This window comes from Dreissena polymorpha, chromosome 16, assembly GCF_020536995.1.
Source record: "Dreissena polymorpha isolate Duluth1 chromosome 16, UMN_Dpol_1.0, whole genome shotgun sequence".
NCBI lineage: Eukaryota > Metazoa > Mollusca > Bivalvia > Myida > Dreissenidae > Dreissena > Dreissena polymorpha.
The window spans coordinates 32,311,954-32,324,415 of record NC_068370.1 but is presented as its reverse complement, the minus strand read 5'-3'; the positions used below and the strand labels follow the sequence as shown (position 1 = coordinate 32,324,415).

Here is a 12,462-nt window from a genome sequence, read left to right as displayed (position 1 = left end):
CCGTAGTTTCATTTTCTGAAAAAATACTGATCGTATTTGCAGACCTTAAGAACTGTTCCTGCCCATGTGTTGTTAGTTCGGACACATTTAGATTTAGTCTCAGTGTTTGGTCATCGTAGCCATCTAGATCATTTGAAATTTGGTTGTGAGAAATCGGTGACATTGCAAATCCCGTGCTTTCACACAAAATATCAGGAGCACAACAATTACGCCCTATGTCCATATCCGTGTTCGCTTCGGCAATTGTGATATTGTTGATATCATAATTTGTATTTCGGCCGTTTCTATTCGGCGTCGACTGGTATGGAGTACTGGTCAGGGGTACAGATGATACTGAAGAGAAGGGCTTGGTCTGGGTTATAATTTGATTTCGTTGTACAACCGTAGTAGCTGTGCTATGTGGTTGCTTTTGTGTAGCCCTTTCCATTGATTTACGTGGAATGTATTTGCTGAACCAACTTGTGAGTCCTGAAAGAGATCAAGCACATCTACTGTATCCTTAAACTATAAAATACTTTCATTTTTATGATTTACTTAATAGTTAGCACATCCAGTTCAAAACTATTGATTGAGGTCAAACAAAACACATTAAACAAAACAGGTATCTTAAAGTACTTAAATGGTTTTCACTTACCTCTTTTCTCGTATGTCGATTTATCATGTGACAGGTCACTTTTTGCGATAATTTTGGATATGTTTGTCTGTAAAAAAGAAACCATTAGAGCCCAGCTTATATAATAATATCACGTACTATAACCATATTTATCGTTTATTAAATAAGTGCATTTTTATTTAAATGGTAACAAAAAACAATTAACATCTACTGAGTGGATTTATTACGTAACCAATTGATCTTCTCACTGGAAGTGATTCCAATTACCATTTAATCAAACGGTAAATTTGCAAGCCTTTGTTACCACAAAGAAAATAACAGAGAAAATATATCATAATATGCAAGTAAATTGAAAAACAATATCAAAAAACGCATGCAGTACAGTTGAACAAATACATGTAAGAAATGTGTAAATACAGTTACAAAACAACAGCACATGATTACTCTCACGCCAAACGGATACAAACATATTGATTGATATGTGTATGCTGGCAAACATGCGGGCTTATATAATAATTTGAAAAGACATGAACGTATATATATATATATATATATATATATATATATATATATATATATATATATATATATATATATATATATATATATATATATATATATATATATATATATTATTGGAAAAAACGAGAACAAATTAAGAGTTTCAAAAATGTTTCGAAGACTTTCCATGTTTCACATTTGACCATAAATGTTACAACAACAACAGCAGCACACTGTAATAATTATGTATGTCACCATACTGCCATACGAAGTAATATTTGACCGAATTTCAAATCATAAACACCTCTTCTTTAGTGTACCTTTGGTTGTCATCGCCTGGACCTTGAGGATCGTATCCATACAGAGTAACTTTGTAATTAAAATTCACTGCACGTTCGTGACCGTCTGTAAGAAACTGCCTTGTCAACGAGGCAGACCCCGATTTCAATGATGATGTTGAGTGTATTGGTTTCATGTCATTAACACGTGTATTTTTGCCGCTTGCAACATCATTTATGTTTCTGTTGGTTGTAGAGTTCTTTTGAGGAACGGAATACGGTTCTCCATCGTTCTTGTCTTCAAACTGGTTTAATGACCAGACTAGTTTCCGTGGTGTGATCGAATCGAACCAGTCTAAGGAATTCAGATTCTTAGAAGATGGCGTCGGATTCAGGTTATATGTAAACGTAGGGTTAATTGTAAAAGAGGAGTCAAACGGGAAACGTGCATGCTGAAGTTTAAAACAAACCTTTCCGTAACGGCGTAACATAAGAACAACTAGGATAGCAATAGTTATAACACCGATGGCTGCGAATACTCCCCCTGCTATGTATGCTGATCTTGTTGAGTTGTTGGCTTCTTTTTGTGCATTCCCTGGTGTATCTGGTTATAATAAATAATGCATGATTTTTAACTAGCGTATTGGATTGATATTTAATAGAGTTAACGACTGTTCGCGGAACTTTGCTTCGACGGTGAACTTGCAGGTTGATTTTTTGTTGTTTTCATTATAACAAGACATACATTTACAACATAGATTACCGTAGAACATTAAAGTCAAAGTATATACAGTTCAAGTGCATACCGTGTTCCAGGTAAATGATCGATAAAGATGCGGAGCACACTTCTTTACCGGGAAACCCATCGTTTTCTGCACAAACACGTGCGGTTATGTTTTCAAATGTCTCAAAGCGGAAAAATGGAATATCGTTCTTCATGAACGTTTCGTACGCCGCTGTCGCCATCTTCTTCAACGTAAAGTGCTGCGTGAAGCCCCCATCAAAACCCGCATTGCAGTGTATGGTGATGTCCTTTCCGTAACTGGTAGAATTACAGCTGTCTGGTGCCAATGGTGGACCTGAATACAAATGAATGTGTGTGCCTATAGCATTTTAGCGTTTAAATTGGTCATGATATTTTGAATGCTTTGCGTAACATGATCTTATACAGTATACTGAATGCATGCAAACATGCGAATACTGTGCAACATTTTTCATTATAAATACTCTCCCATGTATACATTGTCTTTGAGTATAATGTAATATTTTAACATTTGGATTTTCAAAAGAAATATTGTATCGGATACTCAATAAATGTATTGATCCAATCACGATATGATAACTTTGTTCGACTCATTAAATTCTTACTAAGTAGTGTATGGAATTCGTTTGATATAAAACATACACAAAGACTAAATAATTAATGAACACTGAATCGAATCTTAAAAACAAATTACCCAGAAAACATTTACCGGACGAAGCGCTTAAAGTATTCCTTTATGTCATTAAATCAAATAACAATAGTTTTGCTGAGTTATCTATGATAATTGATAGAAGATTCCCTGTCTGATCACAATGGCTGCTATAAACTAATTGTAAGTACTTACTGCGTGGAAGTATATTAAATGTACAGGGGTCGTCTGAGGTTCCGACGACATTGGTTCCAAAGCACTCCAGAGTTGTATAGTCCCTAGGTGAGCTGAACAAAGCGATATACATTACTAATATATTTAAATTATGCAACTAAAATTGTATATGTGGGCTTTACTATTGAAATATACATGATATAATATTTAGTGGAATTTTTAAATATTGAAAATTATGTAAATTTCCCGATTGTTGTTATAATAACAATAGGCAATATTAGACAATGTTACGGCTCTGCATTAGAATATACCGTGGGATATACTCGTAGGTCCCAAAAGCATGATCAGCGCTGGTGACCGTTGCGTTCTGTTTAAAGAACGTCGTATTGTGACCTTGAACTCTCCAGGTCAATGTCATTGCGCTTGGTGACCCAAGCATCTGACAGGAGATTGACAGACCCTGGCCGATATTTGCAGCTAACATCGCATCGGAGACACATGCAGGGGCATCTAAAAATAGGTGACTTCACATATGGCTCATTATAACAAGAGGGCAAAGTTCGCTCACCTGAGAGGAGTCGGTTCATTTAATCTTTACCAAATGTCAAACTTGACCTAGATATTGTTCAGACAAACATCCTGGTCAAGTTTCAGTTTTATTTCATCTGCGAGTCATGATCAATTTACCTATGAAGTTTCATGATCCTAGGCATAAGCATTCTTGAGTTATCACCCGGAAACCATTTTTCTAAGTTGAGTCACCGTGACCTTGACAGCCATTGTGTGAATACGTTTTTTGGCACTGTGACCTTGACCTTTGACCTAGTGACCTGAAAATCAATAGGGGTCATCTGCGAGTCATGATCAATGTATCAATGAAGTTGCATGAACCTAGGCATAAGTGTTTTTGAGTAATCATCCAGAAACCATTTTACTATTTCAGGTCACCGTGACCTTGACCTTTGATCTTGTGACCTGAAAATCAATAGGGGTCATCTGCGAGTCATGATCAATGTACCTATGAAGTTTCATGATCCTTGACATAAGCGTTCTTGAGTTATCACCCGGAAACCATCTGGTGGACGGACGGACCGACATGAGCAAAACAATATACCCCCTCTTCTTCGAAAGGGGGGGGGGGGCATAATGAGAAAACTGCCCCACTCCCAGCAGCCATGTTATTCAACTGACCGGAACCATTTTTGAACTCAACTCTCGTATCAAGGAAACAAATGTTCTGAGCAAATTTCATGAAAATTTGGCCAAAAATGTGACCTCTACTATGTTCACATGTTTTCACTGTATACATATAGAGAAAAATGCCCCGCCCACTGGCGGCCATGTTTTTTCACCGATCCCGACCATTTTCAAACTAATCCGAGATATCAATAAAACAAATGTTTTGACCAACTTTCATGATGATTGGTCAAAAATTGTGACTTCTAGAGTGTTTACAAGGTTTCTCTATAGCCAAATAGGGAAAACTGCCACTATATACATATAGAGAAAAATGCCCCGCCCACTGGATGCCATGTTTTTTCACCGATCTCAATAATTTTTGAACTCGTCCGAGACATCAATTGAACCAATGTTTTGACCAAATTTTATGATGATTGGGCAAAAATTGTGACTTCTAGAGTGTTTACAAGGTTTCTCTATAGCCAAATAAGGAAAACTGCCCCGCCCACTGGCGGCCATGTTTTTCAACGGATCGGAACCACTTTTGAACTCGACCAAGATATCATTATAACAAACATTTTGACAAAGTTACATGAAGATTGGACATGAAATGTGACTTCTACAGTGTTAACAAGGTTTTTCTTTTTTGACCTAGTGACCTAGTTTTTGACCCGGCATAACCCAGTTTCGAACTTGGCCGAGATTTCATTGGGACAAAGCTTCTGACCAAGTTTCATGAAGATGGGACATGAAATGTGGCCTCAAGAGTGTTTACGAGCAAATGTTAACGGACGGACGGACGGACGTACGACGAACAAAGACCGGTCACAAAAGCTCACCTGAGCAATCAGGTGAGCTAAAAAAGGGAAGCAGCTGCGTTGTTTGATTTCGGAAAACCAAAATAGGATTTTATGTTTCTTGTTTGTTATTTGAACTGTTTAAGGAGGAATTCTGGTATAAAATGCACGCTCATATAAAACGTTTTACAAAAAAGGTTAATGGTAGTTTATAGTTGTATCTGCATCTATTTAATATATATATATATTATAAACATCTAGAATATCAATGTGGTCTTTTTAAACTAAGCTATTACAAAAGACCTTGACCAACTCAAACTTGAACATTCTTAAACGAATATGAGGTCACATAGTTGAATCTTAAATTACTTACATAAATTGTGTTTACCATGGTAAGCTCCGTTCCCGTGTACAAACTAAATACAACAATGACAACTACCCTTACATCTGGTAAATAATTGGTGTGATAAATTGCATTACAATATGTATAGTATACTTAGTTTTGCTGTTTTTTTTTAGTGCTTTTCGTTTTAAATTGTACTATAAAAAGCAGTACATTAATGAATAAAAAATGTTAAATACATTTCAGCAGGATCTGAGAAAACGCGGTTTAATTATATTTTGAATAATTTACGTAACATAATCCACTTTAATGTCATTTGTGTTTGAATATAGTAGCTGCTTTGCAAAATTCCAGTTGAGACGCAAATTGTCATCCTCGATTACCCTATGCGGACAGCACAGGCTAATATTTGATGACAATTAACACACATGCATTAAGCCCCATTTTTCCGGAGAACGACTAATATCTTTTAAATACAACAATGTCTTAAAACTTACACTGTACTGTAAGGATGATTGGTTGGCTCGTCGTAGAACCTAGTCGATTGGACACGTGACACGAATAGTTTCCAGCATCGGAACTGTATAGTCGAGCAATTGGTAATAAATAAATAATAACCAATAATGTCTTACATAAAAAAATATTTGATCTACATCGCATAGACCTGTGAATTGAATAAAAGACACACAAACATTTTCTAAAATTACTGTAATGACGTTGTGACACAATAGGTCTTTCAAAAGTAGTATCACATTCATTAAACTTTTGAATATCTTATAAATATAAATACAAAAGCTTCATTATTTGCAAATAGAGCTGCACGTTGTTGCCGTCTGCGTTACGAGTTGAATCAATCAAATTGATTTTATTTTATAATAAATAGTCAAAAAATATATTTAAAAATCCGAATCATTTTTTATTGACGGTCATCAGTGTTACATACCGCTTTACGTTCACAAGAGTCATAAGAAATGATGTAGCGTTGTTTGTCATCCCGTACAGGCGTTTGTCGACAACGGCCCCGTTGAAAATCCAGACGGCGCTTATCAACTGAGGTAAGGCGTCAACGGTACACTGTAACGTAACGTTGTCATGCTCTCGCACAAACACATTTGATGTGACAACCTCAACCTTCGGTGAATCTGGAAATTTAAACCACCATCATCATCATCATGATCATCATCATCATCATCATCATCATCATCATGATCATCATCAACAACAACAAAAACAACAAAACTAACGTCATCATTGACACCAAAAGGTCGCCATGGATTATTGGATATGGTGTCCGCCTAGCGACTGGGTGGTCACGGGTTCGATCCCCACTGTGGAAGCGTTCTTTAGATCTCACCGCGTAGCGATCAAATATTGGTTCAACTCCCAGGCAACGGACTCGAGAGCGTTTTAAATAAGTAGGAAGAATTTTAAATGCAATCGAGCAAAAATTAATAGCTTTAAAATAAACATCATTGCAAAAGCCATAATTATCTCGATTATCATAAGTATCGTCCTCATGCTCATGATCAACAACCTCAACAGAAGTTAAACGATAATACATTATCATCATTATTACAAATATATATTCTCACAAGATGCTCGAAGTGTTATGTGAGACATCAATGGAGGAAGCCCGCGCGCCTCGAGAACCTTATTTGTCACTGCGCATGTCAGGGTTGAGCCGTCGAAATCACGTGACAGAGTTCGACGCACCGTCGACCTAACGTTGGAGGTGCCGTTCAACTGCGGAATGACCACAAAATCAAACTCCCCCATTGGCTGGCCATCGAGAGACCATGAAATGGTGGCAGTTGGTCTACTTCCGTTGCTAACGCATACGAAAGTTTTCGGACTTCCTGCGTCAAAACTTCCATCGAAATCTATGAACATCGGTTTTCCAGGAATGACTGAAATAAATTTTACGGCTGTAAATACATGGAACATGAGTGTCTAATTACTACCGGTAATTGAAACTTTGAAAATATATAGTACTGTATGTTCAATTGTTTTGTATTTGTAAACTCAAACTAAAGATATTTGACGCAGACCTTTTTTAAAACAAATTGAATAAATCTGTCCATCTTAAACATACATTTGTTTCAAACCAAGTCTGCGATTTTTGTCCAAAATAAGTTAAATAACTCAAAATGTAATTATACTGTTGAAAAGCTTCATTCTAAATTCACAATCGTTTTGTAATCTGAGTGTGTCCTTAGAAAATAGCTCCCGTCTCGTTCTGCATTTGCAATAATTGATTTTAACTACGCCTAATGATATGGAATTTCTAAAAGATTTTCGGTTTGTGTTATTGTTGTTGTTATTCGAATCGGTTATTTCTAATCTAATTCAACTCACGCGAAATGTCAAGGTCTACTACCATTGCCTCCTGGTACAACACAGAAACTGACACGTTGCATTCGAGTGACGTTAAGAACATGTCACGTGTTACGTTAACTCTCCACGTGTTCGTGCGAGTCCCGGTAGAGTTGATATACATTGTGTCTGTGACATGACCAGCAATCTCCGTTATATTGCCGTGTACGTCTACAACGCAAGCGATACATTGTATAAATTCACAAAACAATCGAAATAAAAAATATGGTTTCATTGGTGCAACTTAAAATTCTGCTAATCACAGATTCTGTCAGTGAACAACTACCCAGTGGGCATCAAACGTTGCTGCAACGTTGTATTTAGGTTGCATTCGAACGTTGCAGTTTGGTTGTACCAATGGTCTATATGTAAGTTTTCTTGACGTTTTTCCCCAACGTTGCTGCGACGTTTTTTCCCAACGTTGCTGCAACGTTGTATTAAGGTCGCATTAAAACGCATGTTTTTTTTAATTCTATTTTTTTAAATAATATAAAATGAAAAAAAAATATTTACTGCCAACCGCTCTTTCGATTAGTATCGGCAGTTATGGGCATTTTCGAGTTTGTTTCTTAGAAAGAACCAATATTTGATATCTATAGAGTAGTTAATGAAACGCTCCCCGAGTGGAAATCGAACCCACCAACTCCCGATCGCTAGACGGACACCTCATCCACTACAACACGGCGACAGTTGAAAGTTTTAGACAAAAATGTTGACTATTTAAAAAAAAATTGAAACTAGATTCTACTATTTTAATGCATAACATAACTTAAACAAAATATTTTATCCGGCGATTTTGAGTAAAAGTTCATCTTTAGCATCTTTAAGTTTAAGCAACTGATCTGTAAAATTAAAAAAATTGAATTGCTAAAATTTACAAGAACTCATATTTTCATTGATGCTATGCATGAACTGTATTATTATAAAGTACGATTCCTACTCGGGGCGCGTTTTATTATCTCCTCTTTAGACAAGTACTGGTTCTTTCTAGGAAACGGACTCGACAGTGTGCATATCTGCCGATAATACTCGAAAGAGCGGTTGGCAGTAAATAGTGTTTTGTTTTTGTTTTTTTATGCAACTTAAATACAACGTTGCAGCAAAGTTTGGAAAAAAAACGTCGGGAAAACTTTCATATACACCATTGTGACAACCAAACTGCAACGTTTGAATGCAACCTAAATACAACGTTGCACCAACGTTTGGAAAAAACGTCGGGAAAACTTTCATATACATGTACACCATTGTGACAACCAAACTGCAACGTTTGATTGCAACCTAAATACAACTTTGCAACAACGTTTGGGTTCCCACTGGGTTTAAAAGTGCACAATTACCTATAAGCAACGTTGTTGCAACGTCCTTTTCAAACGTTCGACCAACGTTTCGCGTGCAACGTTGCAGAAACGTTTGGAAGTGGTTACTAATGTCGCAACCAGAATGCAACGTTTCTGAAACGTCCTTGCAACGTTATGATGAAACGTCCTGGTAACGTTTTGTATGCAACGTTATGGCAACGTTCGGTAATTGTTGCCGACGTTGCGACCTAATTATAACGTTTCGGCAACGTTCGCACAACGTTTGATGCCCACTGGGTACAAGTCTTTGTAAATGTAGCAATCATTTAATGTTTGCCTTATGAAGCAAGGGCAAAACTTTCGAAAAATAAGTTAAATCAACGAACTTGTCCACAAAAACGAATATTTTTCTGTAAGATATGCCTCCTATCTAACTAAAAAGGAAAATGGGTCTTTTGCCACATGCGACCTTTATAGCTCCAGACAATCCTGCGCAAACCGGCAGTCTGTTCAGGAGCTATGTTGTCCGCTTTATGGCAGGCAAGATTTTGCGGTCACGTGCTGTTCTGTAGGAACGCTGGCATCATATGACAACAAAACCATTTTCTCATGACGCGGGTCAAAAAGCATTAACCCAGGATTCGTCAACTTAGTTATTGAATGATAATTGCCCGCTGGTCAATCGTATATGTGATGAGAACGAAAGCAAACGTACGCCATTACAAAAATCAAAATCACCTTTTATAAACCATCGTACATCGGGAAGTGGTTTCGCTCGGTCCGCCTCACACGAGAAAACTGCTTTTTGACCTTCCAGTAGCGGCTGGTCTGGCTTCACAAGTCTCATGGCGGCTGGTTTGACTTATAATTGAGAAACAAGTAAATCAATATAAATATTGCAAATATCAAACGAACTATTTTCTCTCATCACTTTGTTATTCGCTCCGAAAAGTACACAACAGAGTTCAAAGTTGCATTCCTTTGCAATGGTATGAATGACCTACGTACAAATAAAAACGTAACTTCTTTGTTCTGAAATCGTTATCAAACACCTGAAGAATAAGTTTTTGTGGGTTTGTACTTGGTCGATAATTAAGAACTGTAAGCACAGTATTCCGTTGGTTGTATTTTCCACGACCACATAGATTTCAGTTTTTACTTGCGTCAGAATGTTAATGCACCTACTTTGTAACAAGAGCGTTTCCTAACACTATCATGGCTTCGAATATTGCGAGTTATAATATATTATGTGAAATTACAGGCAGTGTAGTCCCATTAAGAAAAAACACATACGCATTAAAAATGCACATTATAAACTGAGCAGAATATCTTAAAATTACCATAACTTACCCAAGACATTAAGTTTCGTTGCATCTATGGCGGATCTATTTGTTATCTCTTGGCACTGGTAGATTCGATCATCGTCCAAACTGACGTCATGAATTACAAGTATCTCCCTAAATCCCGTCTGCTTTTGTACAACGTACTTCGTCGTGTTCTCGTTGAGGACTTTACCGTTCATCGCGATAATTGGTCCAAATTGAATCTGCCAGACGAGAGTTTCAGACACCGCAAGTTGACATTCAATAAACGCTGGCATTCCCAGAACTCCGAGGACAACGTCACTTCCGGTAGCCATATGGAGTGTCCAGATCAAGAATGCGATGTGTTTGGCTACATTTATTGGCTTCATGGCTCACTTGTTCTGTAAATTTCCTGCAAAACGTAAACGACACGGCTGTTTATTGTGGTTTTCTTCTGCATGTGTCTTCACTAGCGTAATTACAAACCGCATCATCTCCAACAAAAACATTCATGTTGCGTTTGTACTATATCAAGTTGAAATTAAAGGAATTACAAAACATATTGTTCCGCATGAAAATATCTTTAGAAATGCAAAAACAATTTGAATGTTTGTAATAATGGTCCCATTATAATGGTCTACTAAGTATAACATTATTTTGCACAAAGCAACGTGATTGCGCCGTTTATTTTTGTTTTGGTCAAATTTAAAAGAAATACGCATTGGTCGTTGTTGTTGTTAACCTGCAAAAGAGCAACGTAACAAAATGTTAGGAATTTCAGCGCTAACAAAATATGAAAACAGAGTACACATTTTTTATCAAGTTTCTTTTAAAGGATCATGTTAAAAAATAACAAAAATTGCTTGATCGGTCAAGAAACAACAAGTGCATGGTCATTAAAGGCGTAAATTAGTTGTGCTACTAGTAACGCTTTAAAAAAATGTCAACAACCAATTGTCATTGTTGATATATAACTCACATGTTATATCACGTGAGTTATATATAGTTAAACATATTGAATATGTCATTGCGCACACAAATCACATGCGCAAGTCAATACCACAATCACGTTTATGTATAATATATTCACAAAATCATAGCATCTTCAGGTTAACAGTGTAAATACAGTGGTAAATTTCATACAATGCATTCAACCATTCAAGCCGCGTGTTTTAAACACCAATTTTTTTCACGTGTCAATTGTTTAATATTGAGTGGATAACGTTACTCATTTTGAGTTTGCCAAAATAATTGACATCCTATCACAAAGACCAAAAAATGGCAGACTGTGTGTTAATACTGGCATGTTGCCGTTAATTTTCAAACTGTGAGGATACAAATATTGCATTCAGCTAACAGAATGCTGACTGGACATAATCATCGAATTAGGCAAACTGTGAAAACTTTCAAATAGGCGTCGGATGAGCACTTTGAAAAAAGGGAAAAACTGAAGAGTTTCCCTTTTAATCATTTACTTAATTATGAAAATCGTATGTTGTTCCCGTCTGTACTAAAGATAAATACGTGGAATCCCAGAGTTCAGTGCCGCTTACAATTTCCAGAACCGCGCTATGCGGTATTTCATATGTGCTAACATGTTTGCCGCGTATCCGGCGCTCATATGAGACACCGGATCAAATATAGAAATCACCGCTGGCGTGACGGTCTATCAATGGTTGCCATAGACATAGACCTGTTTGCTCAAATATTGTTCGAAAAAGACTACATTAAATGCACTGAAAACAATGACCTGCTGCAGAAATATTAAATCTAAAATCTAAAACGACTCATTTCAGACTAATTGAATTCGAACATACACAAGCAGTGGATCTGAAAAGTGCTAATAACTAATTATACAAATTAAGGTCACTGTGATGAATTCGGACTTGGGCAAAATTACAAAATAGATACATTTTCAGTTCAGAATAAAGAATTAACGTTTCCTATTGTTAAACATTTTTAGAACCGTACATGTATAGCATGTCAATAACATGTATACTATTTACCGGTGAGTTAACTTTTTCATCCTTGTCGGACCGAGTATAACTTTGCCACTATTGTTTAAACGTGCAGTGTCAATATATTATATGAAGGCACGTTAATTTATCTCACTTATGATAGAATTCCTCCTTTAATTCACATTACAAGATATACCATATCCATATTTACACAACTCACATCATTATTTAA

At 36.6% G+C, this 12,462-nt stretch overlaps 1 protein-coding gene across 1 annotated transcript; it reads right to left on the bottom strand.

Annotated features, from left to right (window-relative positions):
• Positions 1–431: 431 nt before the first annotated feature.
• Positions 432–10,685, bottom strand: LOC127861751 (uncharacterized). The gene is made up of 8 exons (XM_052400431.1): positions 10,319–10,685; positions 9,707–9,829; positions 7,653–7,841; positions 6,890–7,204; positions 6,241–6,439; positions 3,000–3,091; positions 2,345–2,471; positions 432–468 (listed from the first exon to the last, which is right to left on the bottom strand). The coding sequence occupies exons 1-8, from the start codon at positions 10,659–10,661 to the stop codon at positions 432–434; spliced, it is 1,425 nt and encodes a 474-aa protein (XP_052256391.1). The 5' UTR covers positions 10,662–10,685.
• Positions 10,686–12,462: the final 1,777 nt, after the last annotated feature.